Raw genomic sequence first — 20,470 nt, 5'->3', positions numbered from 1 at the left:
AGTTAACTTGCTAATTAAGGCCTTTCTCTTTACATGGTAAACTTGTTTCCTTAAAAGAAAACAAGACTAACTCAGGACTAATTCTCTTGAACTTGGAATTGATGTCATCCAAATTAATGAGGTTGTTCATTCTGCTATCTTTTACTAGTTTTTTCTCCTATTAGACCCTCCTGCTTGCTTCTACCTTGGTGTTTTTCAAACAAAATCTTAAGTAGAAATCCAAGAAATTATGTTAAAATGCAGAGTTTCAGTAGGGCGTGGTGACTCATGACTATAATCCCAACATTTTGGAAGGCTGAGACAGGAGGATTGCTTGAAGTCACGAGTTTAAGACCAGCCTGGGCAATTAAGCGAGGACTCATCTCTACGAAAAAAATAGAAAAATTAGCCAGGCATGGAGGCACACATCTGTAGCATCAGCTACTCAGGAGGCTGAGGCAGGATGATCACTTGAACCCAAATGTTTGAGACTGCAGTGAGCTATGATCATGCCATTGTACTCCAGCAAGGGCAACAGAGTGAACTCCTATGTCAAAAAAAAAAGTGCAGATTCCCTAGTTGCATCCTGATAGCTTTATTCAGTTGTATCAAGGAGCTTGCATTTTGGACAAACACCTCCCCCAGGTAATTCTGAGAAAGGTGGTCCAGAAACCACACCTTGAAACACACTACTTTGTCTTATGGGGATCTTAAGTTTTCTTTTTTTTTTTTTAGTTGAAGTCTCACTCCATCACCCAGGCTGGAGTGCAGTAGCACGCTCATGGCCACCCCAGCATCGACCTGCTGGGCTCAGGTGTCCTTCCACCTCAGCCTTCCAAGTAGCCAGAACTACAGGCATGCCCGCCACACCCAACTGATTTTTTTATTCATTGTAGAGACAAGGTCTCACCAAGTTGCCTAGGCTGGTCTCGAACCCCTGGACTCAGGCAATTCTCTTGCTTCGGCCTCCCAAAGTGCTGGGATTACAGGCTTGAGCAACTGCACCCAGTCTTCAAGTTTTCTTTACAAACCTTAAACCATTCTCAGTGCAAGGGATTAAGGCGAGAAAGCATTCATCAGAATCCCCTGGGATTCTAAACATCCCTATGCCTGGGTCCACCCCAGATCTAAAACATCAGAATCTGGTATAAAGAGGCATAAACACTCTGGGAAAGCCATTCTGACACAGCCATGGTTGAACTCGGATCTGCACCCTGCGATATACCCTGGTCTTTGGGTGCATTCTCCCCATGGCTCCTCAAGGCTCAAGCATCACCTCCCCTCCTTTACTCCTGTCTCACTCCCATCAGCCATCTTGTTTCCCTTGGAGTCCAATTCTCCTTTCTACATTTCAAGTTCAGATGTTTTCTCTTCTTTTTTGCCTAAATCTCAAACCTCTGGCCCACTCAGCAATCCTCCCTGGCCTCCCCTCTCTTCTGCACCCCTTTTTCCTCACGTGTCCTGTGGGTCAGTGGTTCCCAGAAGGGCTGGGTGTGTGTGGCACAGTCCTGTAGCCCATTGCGCAAGCGCTGGAGTAGGTTTTCCTGTTTATTGAGGAAATCTGAGAGGTAAACGGCCAAGCCATGTAGCACCCCGAATTCACAAGGGGCCATCATGTCCTGCTCTGGATCCCAACAGGTCAGCAGATCCTTGTTGAAGGAGATGCAATATGTGAAATCCTTTGGAGATCCATCATCATCCAAGAGACAGGTACTTTCCACATGGGCCACAAAGCCACCTAGAGGAGTCAAGGAAGAGAGAGCAAGTCAGTGTCCTTGCTGATGTGACTATAAATAAGTAAAATAATATCAATATATAAATAGCAAATACATATATTGTATATGTATTTATATTTAGGAGCTTGGCAGAGCTCCTAAAAACCCTTGTAATTTCCTGAGTAACAGCAATGCTAGATGCATCTTTTGTGGGTTTTTTGTTTATTTTTCAGAAACAGGGTCTTACTCTGACTCTCAAACTGGATTGCAGTGATATGGTCATAGCTCACTGCAACCTCAAACTCCTGGGTTTAAGGGAGCCTCCGGCCTCAGCCTCCCAAGTTGTAGGGATTACAGGTGCAAATCCTTCCACGCAGCTAATTTTTTTTTCTAATGTTGTAGCAATGGGGTCTCTCTATGTAGCCCAGGCTGGTCTCAAACTCCTGGGCTCAAGCGATCCTCCTGCCTTGGCCTCCTAAGGTGCTGCTGGGGTTACAAGTGTGAGTCACTGTGCCTGGCCTGCATCTTTTGCTTTTGTTCTAATATTTGGTCGTTGACTCCAGTTCCTGAAACAGAGTTCCTAACCCCTTGGAATGTCTTGGATAATAAGAGTGTCTTTTGTTCTGATGAGGTGACTTGGTGGGCTTCTAAATGAGGACTGGTCACTAGAAAGACCAAGCCATAATTAGAAGCCTGAAACTTGTAGTCTTATCCCCCATCTTCCTGCAGGGAGAGAACGGCTAGAACTGGGTTAATAATCAGTTATGCAAGCCGGGCTCGGTGGCTCAGCCTGTAAGCTTTGGGAGACCGAGGTGAGTGGATTGCTTGAGCTCATGGGTTCGAGACCCGACTGGGCAACTTGGCAAGACCTCATCTCTACAATAAATTTTTTAAAAATTAGCCAGGTGTGGTAGCGCACACCTGTAGTTCCAGCTACTTGGAAGGCTGAGGCAGATGGACCTCCGGAACCCAGCAGGTCGAGGCCGCGGTGGCTGGCAGCGGCCACTGCACTCCAGTCTGGGTGTCAAAGTGAGACTCCAACTCAAAAAAAGAAAAAAAAAAATCAGTCATGCATATGTGATGAAGCTTCCATAAAAATCTCTAAATTATGGAATTCAGAGACCTTCCCAGTTTGTGAACACATTCACGTGCCAGGAGGGTGGCACACCCCAACTCTATAAAGACAGAAGTTCCTGCAATCAGGACCCTTCCAGACCTGGCCCTACGGACCTCTTCATTTGGCTGTTCATTTGTAGTCTAAAATATCCTTTGTTAGCCGGGCTCGGTGGCTCAGCCTATAATCCCGCGCCTTGGGAGGCTGAGGTGAGTGGAATGCTTGAGCCAATGGGTTCGAGATCCATCTGGGCAATTGGTGAGATCTCATCTCTACAATAAATCAAAAAATTAGCCGGGTATGGTAACACGCGCCTGTAGTTCCAGCTACTTGGAAGGCTGAGGCGGAAGGATTGCCGGAGCCCAGCAGGTCGAGGCTGCAGTGGACGGGGGCGGCCACTGCACTCCAGTCTGGGCGACAGAGTGAGACTCCAACTGAAAAAATAAATAAATAAGCCGGGCTCGGTGGCTCAGCCTGTAATCCTGCGCCTTTGGGAGGCTGAGGTGAGTGGATGGCCTGAGCCCACGGGTTCGAGACCCGCCTGGGCAGCGAGACCTCATCTCTACAATAAATAAAAAAATCAGCTGGGCGTGGTAGCACATGCCTGTAATTCCACCTACTGGAAAGGCTGAGGCGGAAAGATCGCTGGAGCCCAGCAGGTTGAGGCTGTGGTGGCCAGAAGCGGCCACTGCACTCCAGTTTGGGCGACAGAGTGAGACTCCAACTCAAATAAATAAATAAATAAAATAAAATATCCTTTGTTGAAGGATACAAAATTACACCTAGATAGGAGGAATAAGATCTAGTGCTCTGCAGCACTGTAGGATGACTATAGTTAATAATAATATATTAGCCGGGCTCAGTGGATCAGCCTGTAATCCCGTGCCTTGGGAAGCTGAGGTGAGTGGATTGCCTGAGCCCATGGGTTCGAGACCCACCTGGGCAACTTGATGAGACCTCATCTCTACAATAAATCAAAAAAAATTTGCCGGGTGTGGTAGCGCATGCCTGTAATTCCAGCTACTTGGAAGACTGAGGCGGAAGGATCGCCGGAGCCCAGCAGGTCGAGGCTGCGGTGGCTGGAAGCAGCCACTGCACTCCAATCTGGGTGACAGAGTGAGATTTCAACTCAGAAAATAAATAAATAAATAAATAATAGTAATAATAATATATTATATAGCTTCAAAGAACTAGAAGAAGGATATTGATGTTCCTGACACAAAGAAATAAAAAATGTTTGAGTTGATGGATATGCTAAGTACCATGATCTGATCACTATACATTATATGTATCAAAACATCACTCTCTACCCCTTAAATATGTACAATTATTATTTTTCTGTTAAAACAAAATAAACTATCCTTTGTAATAAATCAACAACAGTAAGTAAACTGTTTTCCTGGGTTCTTGTGAGCCACTCCAGCAAATTACCAAACTCAAGAAGGGAGTCATGGAAACCTCGGATTTGTAGATAAGTTAGATAGAAGTTGTGGGTAACCTGGGGACCCGCTACTTGTAATTGGCATCTGAAGTCTTGCCGAACTGAGCCCTTTACCTGTGGGGTCTGTGTTAACTTTAATTAGTGTCATAATTGAATTGCAGACTAACCCACTGTTATATGAGAATTGGTTGGTATGAGGAAAAACCCACACCTGGTCAAAGAAGTATTGAATGTGAGCATATGGGGCAAAAAAGTTGTTTTCCTATATCCAACTGGGAACACAAGCCTTGGCAACACCTAAGTCTGGCACAAATTTCCTGCCTCAGAGAGTATCTACTGACCAAGCTCACACACTGGAGTCTCTGAGAGCTCGATTTAAGGGAATAGATAATAGTAGCAGAAAAGTTTTCAGATCTAATTTCCTCTTTATGTAAGATTAAATACAGGGCCAGGAGTGGCCCAAGATTATTTGCATGTTTAAACATGACAATTTACCCAGAACGCAGACCTTCAATCAGGCAAATTACTGAGAGACAAAAGGAATCAAGAGAAAGAGTCTGCCTTGTTCTGTGCTGGAAATATTATTAAATATTCACTCCATACATATTTACAAAACACTTGCTTTGTGCAGGCACTGTACTAAAACTGGGGATGTAACAATAAACAAGAGGGACATTGCTTTTGCCTACATTTCAGCAGGAGACATGTATTACACAAATAATTATACAGATTAATACTATTAAAAGTGCTACAGAGTCAGGCATGTGGCTCATGTCTGTAATCCCAGGCTTTTGGGAGGCACAGGCAAGAAGATTGCCTGAACCCAGGGGTTTGAGACCAGCCTGAGTAACTTGGCAAGACCTCCGTCTCTAAATTTAAAAATTAGTTGGACATGGTGGTGTGTGCTTGTGGTTCCAGCTACTTGGAAGGCTGAGGCTGAAGCATCACCTGAGCCCAGCAGGACGAGGCTGCAGTGGCCATGAGCATGCCACTGCATTTCAGCCTATGTAACAGAGGGAGACTTTAACTCAAAAAAAAAAAAAAAAGCCACAAAAGTATAGTGCAAAGTGCTATAGGAATACATAGCAGAGACATACTATCTAGAAGGTCCAAATTCAATAACAAAACTGAACACCCTGACCCCAGAAACAGGAGCAGGGAAAGGAGGATCCCAGGAAGGAATGTCCTTACCTGCTCCTGTACAGCCCAGGCTGAGGCCCAGCAGCAGCGGCAGGAGTGTGACCATACTCTATTCAGCGGAGACTCGGGGAATTCAGTCCCCTGGATGAGCCCCTCCAGGGGCCTTGGGTCCTCGCCTGTTCTAGAAGCCCCAGCCCGGGTAGATGATCTCCAGACACTGAGCGGAATAGGGTATTGCCTGGGTCCCTAGATCCCTGCTAGATGAGTAACCTGGGACTATCCAGCCCCTAGATACTAGGCCTGTTCCTACCAGCTTATCGAAGTCAGTAGCTGTGACCCAACTGAGGGTTGTCAGATTGACTAGGAAGGCGGGGATGGATGTCAAAACAAATCACTGATTGCCTCAGCCTAGCATCATCAGTTACTAGGCAAACCTTATCTGGCCCTAGGCTTAGACAACAGGACTCCTTGTCTCTTTAACTCTTTTTCTGCAGAACAACCAGTGTGTAGGCGGATTTCCCTAGGTCAGTGGAGAGAATATAGGCAATGCTCCCAGAATGTATGTGCCTGGATTGCCCACTGGTTTATCTTTTTCCTCTCAATGTCCTCCCAAAAGACTAGGGTCAGATAACCTCTCTTATCCCTTAAAGGGAGGTTACCTAGGAAAATATTACATAACCCCTTGGTCTGTTCTGCCATCTAGGAGTTGGGAGGACACAGAGCCCTCTGTGGCAGGTGGCAGAAAGAGGGCCTCTAAGAGGGAAGAAGGCACAGAGAGTACAAGTTGTCTGGTCTCAAAGCAAAAACTGTAGAATAAGGGAAGCAGTTCTACCTTAAGGTCAGGGACAGAGGCCTAAAAAATCCCTCCATGGGCCTCCATTGCTTCTTGCTAGTCAAGCTTGATTTCCTCCTTAGCTATAATAGCTATTTTGGAGCCAGGAAACCATATCTTTCTACACTCTGAGCAATCTCAGGGGGTAAATCTCAGGGGATAGATCTCAGGGTAACTTCACTTAAGCCCATTGATAAATATCTGGTTATGGGTCAGTGCCCAAAGTTCACCTGCCTTACCCCAAATTCTAAATTCCCCTGTGTGTTTCCCCTACAGTTCTCCCTGTCCTGAGGCAGGTCCCTGCATTATGAAGCCTCTAGAAAAGTAAGATAAAGTCTCCCTACTTTTCTTTCCTTGGAAAAGACAGTTTTTAAGTGGCAATCTTTCTTATATCCCATTATGAACTATAAAATTGATGGAATTTTCCATCACTAACTTAAAATCCTAAATTGGCTTCCCTCTGCTCCCCAATAGGTTTCAGAACTGCCTCTTCATCTTCATTTCTGGAAGCTCTTGGATTTGATTTAATAGTGAGCTAAACAAAAGAAGATGAGGAGGGACTCCCTTGACACCACACTTACCTGCTTTCCCCACAAAGTCTCTGACAACAGGAGAGTCTGATATTTATGAAGAAAAGGGGAAGAAAAAAATACATATAAGGGTCGTTATCAGAAACAAAAGACTTTTTTGTGTAATTAACTGAGATTAACTGAAGCTCTGCCCATATCTCCCAGCCACCAATCCTTCCCAGCTATACACCTTGGTAGTGTACCCTAACTCCTCTAATGAACCATCAAATGTGTTGGAGTGGGCAGAACATGGGGTAGGGAATCCAAAATCTATAGAGCTTCTGCTTTGTAGCAGATACTATTCTAGGTGGGTCTTTTATACACTATCTCATTTAATCTTAAAATACTTAATTGTCCTTATTTTACTGTTTAAAAACAAGCCCAAAGATTCAAAGTCTAGAGGCTTTAACTCTTCTTCTTAAACAACTTCTTACATATGCGTGTGCACACACACATACAAACACACACACACAGACTTAAGCATGCATACACGCTCACTACATCCTGGGACTGAATAAAAGAAGTTAGTGAGAAAAGAAGATAAAAGAAGTAAGTGAGAAAAGGAGAAAGAACCACAATCAACAACCCAATCCATTCAAGACTTATCTTTCCTGTTCTCAGAGTTCCTTTTGCTCTTAGAACCACTGTTTCTTCCACTTTCTGTTTTGACAGTTTCACACACATACACATTCATACACACATACACACTTCCCCCTCACATTCCTCCCTGTCCTGCCCAGATAAGTGGCGAGCCTAACTTTGTAGGAACCAGGTCCTGGGGTCTTTTTCAATGTCTACAAAGCCTAGTCTTTGCAAGGGAGTGCTCACTGTGTGGTCCCATGCCAGCACTGGACATGGCCCTAGCCAGTGACAGTGAGGGTGAACGGAGTTTCCTCTCATGTCTAGTTCTGTGCTCTGGTAGTCAAAGGAGATGTGAAACCTTCTGTGAGGTTGCAACAGGAAATGGTAGGAGATGATTTCACTTCCCTATTCATAGGAAGACTGAGGGAGTTTTTTTAGAATAAAGAAGGACAGAAAACCCAGAGACTTGTGCTCAGCAAAACAGTTTATTCCTTCCCCTCCTCCTCCCAATCCTACTATTCTTACAGATACAGCTCTATCTTCCCATCTTCAGCCAACTCAAAGGAATATTTCAATTGCCCTGTCCATTGTTGCTTATTTGACAATTATTGATGTAGTATTAGGACTGGAGAAGTTATGGAGCCCCAGCCAGGTTCCCATGTGTTACCTTTCTTTTACTGTCACTACACAGTGGCCTAAAGAATGAACCCTCTCCTTTCCCACTGCCTCTTCCCTAGCCTGGTCATCACATGCCTGCAGTGAACTAATCCCAGTGTTTATGTGCAAAGCATTACAGGGAATATCAGAGTCAGGAGATATGGACTTTACCACCACATCACTTCACTTGTACATCAGTTGGGGAATAAGAAAAAACACTTATAAAAAGAATAGTTTATGTTAAAACAAGTAAGCAATAAGGCCCATGGACTTAGAAGAGAGAAATCATCGTGGGCATGGTGAACAAGAAGTCCTCTCAACTGAGGGGACCTGGAGTGAGTCTTGAATACTGGGCCGGATTCACTTTGAAGAAGAGGAAGGAGGTTGGTATTACAGTTCTGGCATATAGCTCTACAAGCTTGGCAATGCTGTGAGGTGCTATCAGGGAGGACGGGGTCCTACGGAGAGCCTGGGCTGGTCACAATATGCTACAATAACACCACTGGCATCACACATTGAAGGAAGGCACAAATGGGCTCTTGCTTTTTTTCAAGAGTATGGATGTCATAATAAATCTCTTCTAGGCACTTCCTAAACTTGCTCTGTGTAAGTTCTCAGGTTCCTCTTCTGGGAAGATGGTTTTAACTCAAGTCTCCATTTTATAAATACACAAAGTGCTAAACTAATCAATTGTTAGTAATCTAAAACCAACAGCATGAGACAACATTTGTGACTTCTTTTAATGTCTTTTCAAAACTACACTTACCTGCATCCTGCCAGTATGATATTACTTGTCCAGTCTGTCTAATTCCCTCCCACCCACCTACCCTCTACCTCATCTCCATGTACACACACCCTTCCCCTGTCAGGATTCACTTGCTCTTGACTCTGAGACTTCAGTTACAGTTGCCATAGTTAGTTCACCATCCTTCCATCCCGCAGCCAAATTATTTGAACTACTAGGAGATATTCTACCTGATTTGTCACAACAATCTTGAAGAATATTATTTTCATCTTATCCCATGAGAAAATGAAAGCAGCCGGGCTCGGTGGCTCAGCCTGTAATCCCCCACCTTTGGGAGGCTGAGGTGAGTGGATTGCCTGAGCCTGTGAGTTCGAGACCCACCTGGGCAGCGAGACCTCATCTCTACAATAAATCAAAAAATCAGCCGGGCGTGGTAGTGCATGCCTGTAATTCCGGCTACTTGGAAGGCTGAGGTGGAAGGATCGCTGGAACCCAGCAGGTCGAGGCTGCGGTGGCTGGGAGTGGACACTGCACTCCAGTCTGGGTGACAGAGTGAGACTCCAACTCAAAAAAGAAAAAAAAAAGAAAATGAAAGCAGAGAGAGGTTAAGTAATTGCCCAGATTTACCCAGAGACTAAGTAACAGAACCGTGGATTTATTATTCCAAATTCTGTATTCCTATTACTCATCTAGAAAATAGTTTACAATTGCCTACCTCTAATAACAACAACAAAAGCTATATAATTTAGGAATTAACACATAAAAGTAAAACAAATTATGAGGAAAAAAAAGCTTTATTATAGTACATAAATGAAGACCTGAGAAGTGGAGAGATATACCATATTCATGGATGGGCCATCCTGACATAATGACACTCTCTCCTCATATCTCTAGCCTGGGTGCTACCACAACCAAAACCACAGCAGGATGTGGGGAGAGTTTGACAAACTGATTATAAAATGTACATGAAAATAAAGTCCATGAGTATCTTAGACAATTTTGATAGAGAAAAGCAAAATGAATTTTGGGGGGAGGTAAAGTGGCAAAGGAAAGAAGACTAGTCCTACTAAATCGTAGCACATATTAAAAAGCCAAAATAATTAAAACAATATGATACTCCCATAGGGGTAGCTTGGTATAAAATCCCTAGGAATAAGTGGAATATTTGGTAAATGGTATTAAGTTATATTTACTGTGTGAGGTAAAAATAAAGCTGTATCCTTACATCATATAGAAAAGTTCCAGATCAATAAAGATCTAAATGTGAAAGAAAAGCAGTAACACTAATAGAAGAAAGCATAGTGAAATGTTATACGCCAGGTAAATATTTGGCAAAGCTTTTTTACCCAAAATTATTCATCAAAAAGAGAGAAATACTTTCTGCATAAGTTCTTATTTTTTTTCCAGATTATGGACACTCTCTCAAAGCTGTTTAGGGAAGATACATTACCCTAAAATCATCTCAATTAATAAATACATGATAATTAGAATAAAATTGGTTTATGAAATGTGGTAGAAACAGAAATATGCCCTTATTAATATATTATGTTATAAAGTATAATTTTAAATTTGTGAGTTACTAAATAAATAAAGGTAGTTAGCAGAGATTTGACTATTCACCTAAAACTTCTACATTCCTAACACTTTATAAATTGAAATTGGAAAAAAACTTTTAAAATATTGAGAAATGAAGCACACTTCATCTCTTATAATCCACCAAAAATTGTAACTTTACTGCTTTGGAGTTGGAAAGGATTTCTAAAATAACATAGGCACAAACCATAAGGATTTTGACTGCCAAAATAAAGAATTATATTTAGAGAAGGAACTGTATACAAATTTAACTAATGAGCAGCAAAGTGGAAGAAGGCATTTGTAATATCTTAATGATATAAGATTATTATATAAGATGTATACATTCCCCAAATTCACAAGAAAAAGATAGAAAATGCAATTTTAAACTGACAAAATATATGAATCAGCAATTCACAGTGAGAGAAACCTATGAAAAGATGTCCAGCCTCACTAGTAATGAAAGGCAAATTAAAACAAGATACCACTGTACACCCATCATATTACCAAAATTTGAAATTCAATAAAGGGAAATTAGAACTATCGTGCTCTGTTGGTGGGAATGTAGACTGTTTATGATCCCTGAATTATAGAAATTATAAATAAGTTGGGTGAAAAAATTAACATAGAAAATAAAGCAGCACTGCCCAATTTTGAGGTGGAGTGCTCTAAGTCTTAGAAGAGTTCAATTCAGATCAATTAAGGGCCGTAGAATTAGGGACAGGTTCAAAGAAGAGGGTGAGCTGGAGTCAGACCTACAGAATTGGTTAAGATGGGAACAAGCTGAACAGAATAAAGAAGGCATTCCTATGAGAGAAAAGAACCTGGGGAAATGTCCTGAAGTGAAGACAGATACGATACTGTCAATGAAGAGTGAGGAAAACAGATTCATTCAAGAGCAGGATTCCAATTGGGAATAGTGGGTGATATTTTTTTATTAGAAAGAGGGCACCAGACTAGAGAAGATATTTAATACTTCTAGAGTACTTAAGTGATATAAAAGAATGGTTGATCAGAGAGGCAAAATGACCTAAGATATCTAATTTTCTATTTTCCCTTAGATTAGACTCTGGAACCATGTGAAAAATAGGGACTTCCTCACCAATACCAAAATAATTTAACTCTAAACCTAAAACCTCCCTGTTCTCCAAAGCAACTCCCAGGTCCTAAGGAAGCAAGAAATAAGGCATATGCAATAGTAATTTATCATCAGTGATCATGAGCTGCGTGCTCCCATTATCCGCCCAGGACAGCACTGTTGCAGTTCTCCTTGGACGGTTCACTCATACCAAAGAAACATCATCTGGAAAGACAGGTGCATTCTTTGCCCTTCCAGGATATTCCTACTTCACTTCAGGAACTCAATGGTACTGTTTTCCCAGAACTGATATGACTGAATTGAAACAGTGTTTATTCTTCCCATGCCTGGGCTCCTGTTTCCTAGTTATGGTGAGGGTTGAAAGGAGTTATATATTCCTCTAAACAGACTATACTAGACATAAACATTTTCACAAACAGTACAATTTAAATACACACACACACACACACATACACACACACACACACACACACACACACACAGCTTCCCCAATCATTTTGTAAGCGGGTTATCAGAAAATAGCTGTCTTCATTTCTCACGTATTTTGTACCAACTGATAGAAGTAAAAGCCATCATTTTTGTGGTGCTGAAACCAGGGAATAGGAGCTCAGATGACGAGTCAGGGGTTTTCCCTGCTTTCCTCCCTAATGAGGCAAGTTGTGTTCAGGTTAAGGCATGCTGAATTTGAAATGACAACCCAAGTTGAGATATCCAGAAACAAATACCATGAGTTAAGAAAGAAGCCACACTGATATTAAGAAATGAGATTTATTGCCTTCATGTGAGAAGGGATGTGGCTATAACAGACAGGCCACTCTGGGCTCCCCTGGATGCAAGCCCAGGGACAGCAGAGCCCCAGGCTTGGAAACCAACACGCACACACCTGGGGGGAGTCCCAGGGACTTCTGATCTGATGAAGGGAGATCCTGGGCAGGATGTGAGAAACCTGAGCACCCTCTGTTTGGATGGACAAAGTTGTTGGCATCAAACTCTGGTCAGGAAGAATCAATCTGAGAAGAAAGAAGGATAGAGGAAAGCTCTCAGAAAGACCCCCTCCTCCTCAAAGGCCTTGCTCAGCCTGCCTGGAGCATACCCTGAAGAGGCTGATCTCTCCTTGTTTCCAAATCATCTCCAAGTACCTTTTCTACAGCTCCCCGCTTCACTCCTCTCCCACTGTAAGCCATTCTTGTGACCTGTAATTGCGTGTGTGTAACTAGGTCCCCAACTGGGAGGATGGTGTTGGATACAGGTCCCATTCCCATATGTTCCCCTATACCACAAACCAGTCTTGACACATGCACGCATGTATCACTGTATCTGGCTCCCATGGCTCACCCACCCCTCTAGATGACATACCATCTGAGCAAGGCCTCCGGAAGTAGATGATGAGGATGATGCCCACAATGATGCCCAGAATACCTAGGCCAAAGGCCACACCACACAGCACATTCTCCAGAAGATCTGAGGGCAGTGCATTCTCAGGTACTGGAGAAGAGAAAGTAGATCAGCCCAGGGACCTGGTTAGGGAGCCTCCCATCCAGGGGAATGATTTGGGTGTCTGGGATGACAAGGGACAAACTGAGGCATGGAAAATTAAAGTTGGCTTAGAGTAAGAATGGACAAAATAAGGTCCAAATAGACACAGAAATTCCCTTCCATGGGTTTATCCCCTTTTCCCCCCCAAAGGGCCAGACTTCCAGGGAGAAGGACCTCACCCCAATAAGCAATTGCTGTGTAGCGGTCAATTTCATGAGTCACAATGCAGGAGAAAACGTCATAGGGTTCTGGTGTGAAGTTTAAGTAAGAAAAGGCCTGGAAACTGAGTCCATCGACAGCTGACACGAAAGTAGGTCCAATTCCTTCCACAGGGACAGAATGATGCTGCCAATTCACCGTCAGCATGGGTGGGAAGAGATTACTGATGAAACAGACCAGTGTGTTGGGTTTGCCAAACTCCAGGGGCTTCATTGTGAACACCTCAGCGATAGGGAACCCTGGTGGGGGGATTGAGATATGAGGGAAAGCAGAGACTAGTTGAGATGATACTTCTGTATTTGGAAGGGCATGATATTTGGATGTCAGGGCAGAGAACTCAGTAGGTCAGGATATGGGAGATGGAGATGAGGAAGGTGCTACGGCTCCAAGGGAGGTCTTCCATGCAAGAACCACAGCTAGACCTAAAAGCTGAGACAGATCCAGGCCACACACACCCCCCCCCCCCCCCGGACTTCCTGCAGTACTTCCTATCTAGAGCTCATACTGCGGTCTAATCGTACAGTGTTTTTTCATTAAAACATAGGCGCTTCATCAGATATTTCTATTTTCCCCTTCCATCTTGCTGGGCATAGTAACACAAGTGCTGTTATTCAGCAGGTATCAATTGGTACCTGTGAAATTCATCAAGTTCAATAGTTTTAAATGCCTATTGCATGCTAGGCACTTGTCTTCTGCCCACAAAAAAACTCAGGGAGCAGATCAAAGTTGGTGGAAAAAATAAGGCAATGAGGAGAACCAAAAGGCATTAGATATGTAGAGCATATATGAAGGGGAATCTTGCAGTGTACAGATCAATCAATGAGGTTAGGAATGTGCCCTCCCCCCTTCACTCCCTGAAAATTCTCCTGACCTCTGGATACTGGGATTTTCCCATAAAGTTGTGGGCCTATTTGCTGGATCATTGTCTGGCAGAACTCTCTGTCAAATAAAATGGCAGAGGTATCTCTCTGATCCTTAGCCCATTCAGCAAATTCAGGCAGGCGAGGCACTCGAATGTTCTTGGAAAAGTCGAAGGAGAAAAGCTGGTCTTCATCATAGGTCTCAGAGAGTTCCACGCTGGGGCTCCCATCCTGGCAGAACACTGTGTGTAGGAACGTGTGATTTTGGAGGTCATCCCGCCACACTGAAGCAGCAGCTGCAAAGGAGACAAGGCGAGGTTCTGGGAGCGGGGGAGCCTCCTTCTCTTTAACTCCCAACATTTCTTCAGTCACTTGACTGGCATCAGGCCTCTCTGAAAATGTCTTCCTCTCCTTCAGCCCTCTAGACCTCCCAATTACAGGACTGAGGGAAATGATCCCATAACTGCAGAAAATAACCCCTCTTCTTTGAAACTCTTGGCAGGAATCCACCAGTCAGCAGGAATCACCTGATGCGCAGAATAATAGACTTCTGGAGGAAGAGGGATCTTTGAGATTATTCTCCCATTCTGCCCTTTCCTCTATCAAGCAGTAAACTAAGGACCAAAAAGTTGAGATGTTTCAAGAATCACAAGGTAAGTTAATGACAGAAAGCAGAGTAGAATCCTGAGTGAACTGAAAATAGCATTCACTTTGTTCAAATCCCAGCTCTACCACTTTCCAATGCTGTGCACTTGCACAAATAAATCTCGGAGTCCTACTTTCTTCATTTGTACAAGAGAGAATAATCCCTGTTTCAAGAGATTGTCTTAAATGGAACATGTAAAACACCTCTGACATTGTTTACCATCTATATCATCACAATTCCCCTACTGTTTACAATATCTCTTAAGGCTGTCCCCCATTTACAATGCCCGAGGCTCTTCCTCATGCTCTGGGTGGGCTCCCTAGGCTTTAATACCATCAGGATGGAAGTAAAGGTAGGTACCATCTTACCTTCAGAGACGACCCAGGAATGGGGCAGCAGCCACAGAAGTCGCAGCAGTTGTAGAAGCGTAGCTCCTTGGTTCTGCTCATGACCCATATCTACACACCACACAATAGTGGAAGCTACCAACCCAGCGGACCCAGGTCCTCCAACTCCCTACCCCAAAGGGTAGCCTTAGATCATGTTTCTCCAGCTCATTTCCAATAGTTGCCCTTGTTGTTTTGTCTAAACCAATCAAGGAAGTGTAAGGTCTAACATCATCAGTCACTGGGGAGAGACCTGGGGCCAGCAATCCCTGACGACTTGACTCTTTTTTTTTTTTTTGAATCGGCGTCTCACTCCGTCGCCCAGGCTGGAGTGCAGTGGCCCGCTCACCGCCACCCCAGCGTCTACCTGCTGGGCTCAGGCGATCCTTCCACCTACAGGAGCGCGGCCACGCCTGGCTAATTTTTTGATTTATTGTAGAGACAAGGTCTCACTAAGTTGTCCGAACTGGTCTCGAACCCCTCAGCTCAGGCAATACTCTCGCCTCGGCCTCCCAAAGTGCTGGGATTACAGACTTAAGTCACCGCGCCTGGCCAAGATTTGGCTCTTTAACTGGGCCACACTGTGGCCTGTAACTAGGCTGGGAACGCCAGCAGAGGAATGTCTGCCTCCTGATGGAGTTCCCTCTTCAGTCTGAAGCTGTCAGCCTCCGCCCCTAAGCGCACCATCTGGCTGTTCAGAGCAGTGCCGCCTCCTGGCAGAATGCAGCCCTGGGGAAGCGCATCTTCCCACAGCCGCCTCCCAGGACTCTTCAGACCCTGCCTCCTCCTCCTTCCTCTTCCTCATGAAGGTTATTCTCCTTCGGGAATTAACTCTAATTCATTCTGCAGACATATTTGGGGGAACCCAAAAAAACCTGGTATTATATTTTGGAGGTCGGGTCCTTAGTAATACAGGCTTCCCCCACTAGATAAGTGTTCTAGGAACCCATTGGCATCAGTGTACCAGCTAGGGTTGTTGTGAGAGGCTGCGTTCAGCTTCAGTGAATTTTTGGAGATTCAACACGTTTCCCCATTTTATGATGGGTGATATACATGAACAACCACTTCGTGCTGAGTGTTCAGCATGACCCCTGTGCCCCACCCTTCCCTATTCACCGGATCTCACCCCGAGAAACTTTTTTTTCTTTTTCCCAGGATTAAAAAAATCCTCAAAGGGAAACGTTTTGCCGATGTGGAAGAGATGAAACAAAAAATGGCAGAAGCACTAAAAGGCATCAAAATTGAGTTTAAAAAACTGTTGTGAGCAGTGGAAAAAGCGTCTCGATTCAGTGTATTGCATCAAACATAAAGTCCTTTGAAGGTGAATGAAGTTTAAATGTGTAAGAATAAATACATAGTTTTTGAGAAATAAATTCCATTTTTTTATGGCCCCCCTCATATATTGAAATTGTAATAAGTGCTAGGTATTGGACCCAGTGCTAGAAATACAAAGACGAATAAGGCATATTCTTGCCTCCATAGAGCTTAGTCTCTAGTGGGAGGGGGGGTGTCAATGAATAAATAATTACAAAACAATGTAATGTATTCAAATAAGAATGTGCCAAGTATTTTGGAAGTAGCAGTAATTTTATGAGGCTGGGGAATAAGTAACAGTCAGTCAGACTCCTAAGAATGTTGAAGGAAAAACAATTTGACCTGCAGAACATGAAGGAAAAGAAAAACATTCCAGGGCAAGGAGTAGGCAGATGTGTGGAGATCAAAGGCATCCAGAGCTCCCCTTTGGAGACTCTCATGTACTAGTTGATGTGAATGTGGTGAAGGTTGCTCATGTGTTTCTATGTGGTAATAAGGAGTAAAGGGGTAGGGGTAGAGGGGTGTCATGATGAGCTCAAAATTGAGGCAAGAGCCAGATCATGGTCCTGTTATGCCAAAAGGAGGGTTTTGCTGTTACTTAGTAAAAGACAGAGATATTAAAACTGAGGAATAGCCGGGCTTGGTGGCTCAGCCTGTAATCCCGCGCCTTTGGGAGGCTGAGGTGAATGGATTTCCTGAGCCCACGGGTTCGAGACCCGCCTGGGCAGCAAGACCTCATCTCCACAATAAATCAAAAAATCTGCTGGACATGGTAGCGCATGCCTGTAATTCCAGCTACTTGGAAGGCTGAGGCGGAAGGATTGCCGGAGCCCAGCCGGTCGAGGCTGCGGTGGCCAGGAGCAGCCACTGCACTCCAGTCTGGGTGACAGAGTGAGACTCCAACTCAAAAAAAAAACCCCCAAAAAACCTGAGGAATGACACAATTATTTTGGCATTTTAGAAAAATTGTTCTAATTGATATTGCAAACAATGAACTAGAGCTTGGAAGAATTGAGGCAAAACTGCCGGTCAAGAGTCTATAACATATTAAATCAAGATTAAAAAGTGGCAAACACACCTGCACACACATCTCCCTCTTGTAGCAATAAAGCAATAATTTAAGTGAGAGATAATAAGTGCCTGAATTAAGTCATAATCAGAAGAGATGAAGAAGATAGACTATTGAGATAATTAGGAAGTAGACTCCAAAGGGTTTGGCTACCAATTAGATGTGGGAGGGAGGAAATGGAGCCAAGGATAACTCCTAGGCTTCTAACATGGGTGGGTGGGTGGCCAGTGATAAACTGAGTTGAAGCAGAAAAGAATGCCACAGGAGCAGGTTAAAAGAGAATGAGTTTGATTTTGTACATGTTGGATTTGAAATGCTGGTGGAACAGCCAGCTGAAGCTGTGCAGGGACAGTGAAGTGTGTGGGTGTGGGTATGGATCCAGATATGGGCTGAAGAACACTGTTTGAGAGTCATCAGCACAGTCGAAGCAGAGGCCAGGGATAAGATCACCCAAATACACTGTGCAGAAGGAGCAGGAAGTGAAACAAGAACATAAGTATACATGGGTTCAAGCACCAAACTTCCTATCGGTTATCCAGGATACAGGCAGGAACATATAACCACTCTAGGTATGTTAGACAGAGAAAATTTAATAAAATGAATTGATTACAAGGTGCTAAAGGGCAAGAAATACAAAAAGTAGGATGGTCCTAACTGCGTAAATTTTTAAAAAGTTAATATTTGGAAATCAGAAGCTGCCATTGACCTTGAGGTGGAATTTGTAATCTATGCCTGCTACTGTCCTGTGGAAGACACTGTCATAGTTCTGATCTACTAAAAAGGTGCCACTTCTATTAAGGCTACTTAATAGTAGCCTTAGGCACTTCTGCCCAGGAGGCTAGAGTCCATGGTCACCTATCTTTCCTGCTGCTACATCTACCAGCAATTACTAGCAAATGTGACCCTGTTAGAGGCTAAAGCAGGAAGCTTCTCAGTTTCTCCTGCCTTCTGATGTCTCACCAGTGCCTCCTGTTGGTAGAATCTAACAGGAAGCCAGTTGTCCTGGCTAGGAAATAAGTACCTGACTGACTCCAAGGCTGAGCAGTTAAATAAACAATACGGGAGGGTAGGTGTGGCACTGAGACAATAGATAATAACCTGTATACTGACACACCCTAATTTGTAAGAATCTGGTGGCACCAGAAGCATCAAGAGAGTAAGAGAAGAACAAGGAGGAAGCAGATGAGAGAAATAAGGAGAGGTGATCCATGAAGGAGGGCAAGGCCAGCATTTCTGAATACTACTCAAAAATTGAGGAAGAACTGAAAATTGTCCTTAGATTTGGTGATTATGAGATGGCTGACAAATTTATTGAGAGCAGTTTCAGTGTTGTAGTGGGAGTTGACTCCAGATTGTGGTGGGCTAAAAAGTAAGTGGGAGGTGAGGAAGAAACTGTCAGTGTATATGCTTCAAGTTTGATAGAGAAAAGAAAGACAGAAGGGGTGGGGGAAGAGGCAGTGAGAAAGCCCTAATGTAGCAATTAAATAATATGAGAAATCAATCTATGTGAATATGGTCTATCAGTGTTTCTGAGGCTTGATATTGAAAATTGATATCCTTTCCTTTTGTTTTTTTTTTAGGAAGGCTGGAGTGTAGTGGCTAGTCACAGGTGCAGTCATAGCTTACTGCAAACTTGAACACTTGGGTTCAAATGATCCTCCTTCCTCACCCTCCTAAGTAGCTGGGATCACAGACACAAGACACTTCACCTGGCTTTATACCCCCTTTTAGTAAAGAAACAACATCAGTGATAACAGCAAAAAGTAAAACCCCAAACAACCCCATCCCATGACCTCCTAGATATTCTGCAATAGCAACATGTATGTCTGTGTATGTGTCTGTGTGGTGGAGACAGGGTGCCAGGGAAGTGGTAGGGCTTAGAAATCATTGTTAACACTCCAAAATACAAAAGAACATTCTCCCAGTGTCCCAACCTTTGTGAACTAACCCATCAGTGGTTCTGGCGATGGGAAGATTCAGGCCCCTTACAACAGTAGAAAAGAAGTTTATGAAACTACAAGGACTGAAGGGGGAGATATATGTCACACAGCCCTCTAGAGTTCAAACCAGGGACCAACAAGCTTTTCTGTAAAGAGCCAGATAAATATTTTAGGCATTGTGGGCTACCAGATCTGTCATGAGTGCTCAACTGTGGCATGAAAGCCTCCATAGGCAATATGTAAATGAAAGAGCATGGCTGTGTTCCTAGTTTCCTCCCACTTCTCAAGCAGCTCCTTCTCAGTCTTCTTCATAGACTCTCTTCTTTCAGCTACGCTTTAAATATCGGTGTTCCCCAGAGTTTTGTCCTCAGCCCTCTTTTTATTTATGGACACTAAAATTCTAATTTCATGTAATATTCATGTGTCACAAAATCTTTTTTTGCTTTTTGTCCCCCAACCATTTAAAAATGTGAAGACCATTCTTAGCTCTTAGACCATTTAAAAACAGGTGGTGGGCAAGAATTTGCTCACAGCCCATAGTCTGCTGAATGATGTTCTATGCATGTGGTCAGAATTGGGAATGAAAACCCCAAATAAATCCACCCTTCAAAGAAGAGCCCCAGTTCCCCTTATTATTGGGATGGCATGCAGTTAGTTAATCAGCACACTGTTACACCAGATTATTCAGAGGGAGATCTGGGGCTTAAGAGCAAGAGAAAGTGGACTGAATGGGAAGGTTTTAGAATAGGTATAGCAGACACTGCAATTACTTTGAGTGAAAGGAACAAGGAAAAGGGATCCAAGTTCTCCAGAGAGCAGAGTATGGAGAAGACCAGAGAGGAGAAACAGAATTACCCTTCACCAAGACTATGGCAAGACATTAACTCCTTTCTCCCCTTCCATTATCCCGGTATTAATGGTAACAATTTCAAACATTTTTTTTTTTTTTTTTGAGTTGGAGTCTCACTCTGTCGCCCAGACTGGAGTGCAGTGGCTGCTCCCAGCCACCGCAGCCTCGACCTGCTGGGCTCCGGTGATCCTTCCACCTCAGCCTT

At 43.7% G+C, this 20,470-nt stretch overlaps 1 protein-coding gene across 5 annotated transcripts in view; it reads right to left on the bottom strand.

The window, feature by feature from the left end:
• The window catches only part of LOC103271929 (HLA class II histocompatibility antigen, DM alpha chain), a 36,172-nt gene that overhangs the window by 3,099 nt on the left and 12,603 nt on the right, over positions 1-20,470 (bottom strand). Inside the window, exons 1-7 of one of the 5 annotated variants that reach the window (XM_021718250.1) lie at positions 15,075-15,233; positions 14,072-14,356; positions 13,161-13,439; positions 12,798-12,930; positions 12,329-12,455; positions 6,803-6,838; positions 1,436-1,717 (exon numbers count right to left, since the gene is read on the bottom strand). In XM_021718250.1, coding sequence (XP_021573925.1) covers positions 1,619-1,717; positions 6,803-6,838; positions 12,329-12,455; positions 12,798-12,930; positions 13,161-13,439; positions 14,072-14,356; positions 15,075-15,162 — 1,047 coding nt within the window. In that variant the 5' untranslated portion in view covers positions 15,163-15,233 and the 3' untranslated portion in view covers positions 1,436-1,618. Of the gene's footprint in view, positions 1-1,435; positions 1,718-5,440; positions 5,715-6,802; positions 6,839-12,197; positions 12,456-12,797; positions 12,931-13,160; positions 13,440-14,071; positions 14,357-15,074; positions 15,248-20,470 lie in introns of those variants that run through there. The other 4 variants (XM_008069430.2, XM_021718251.1, XM_008069429.2 and 1 more) reach the window with 4 other exon arrangements.

This window comes from Carlito syrichta, unplaced genomic scaffold (genome assembly GCF_000164805.1).
Source record: "Carlito syrichta isolate Samal-C Ts95f unplaced genomic scaffold, Tarsius_syrichta-2.0.1 Scaffold312028, whole genome shotgun sequence".
Lineage (NCBI taxonomy): Eukaryota > Metazoa > Chordata > Mammalia > Primates > Tarsiidae > Carlito > Carlito syrichta.
The sequence above is the reverse complement of the archived record's forward strand: the minus strand, read 5'-3'. Positions and strand labels throughout refer to the sequence as shown.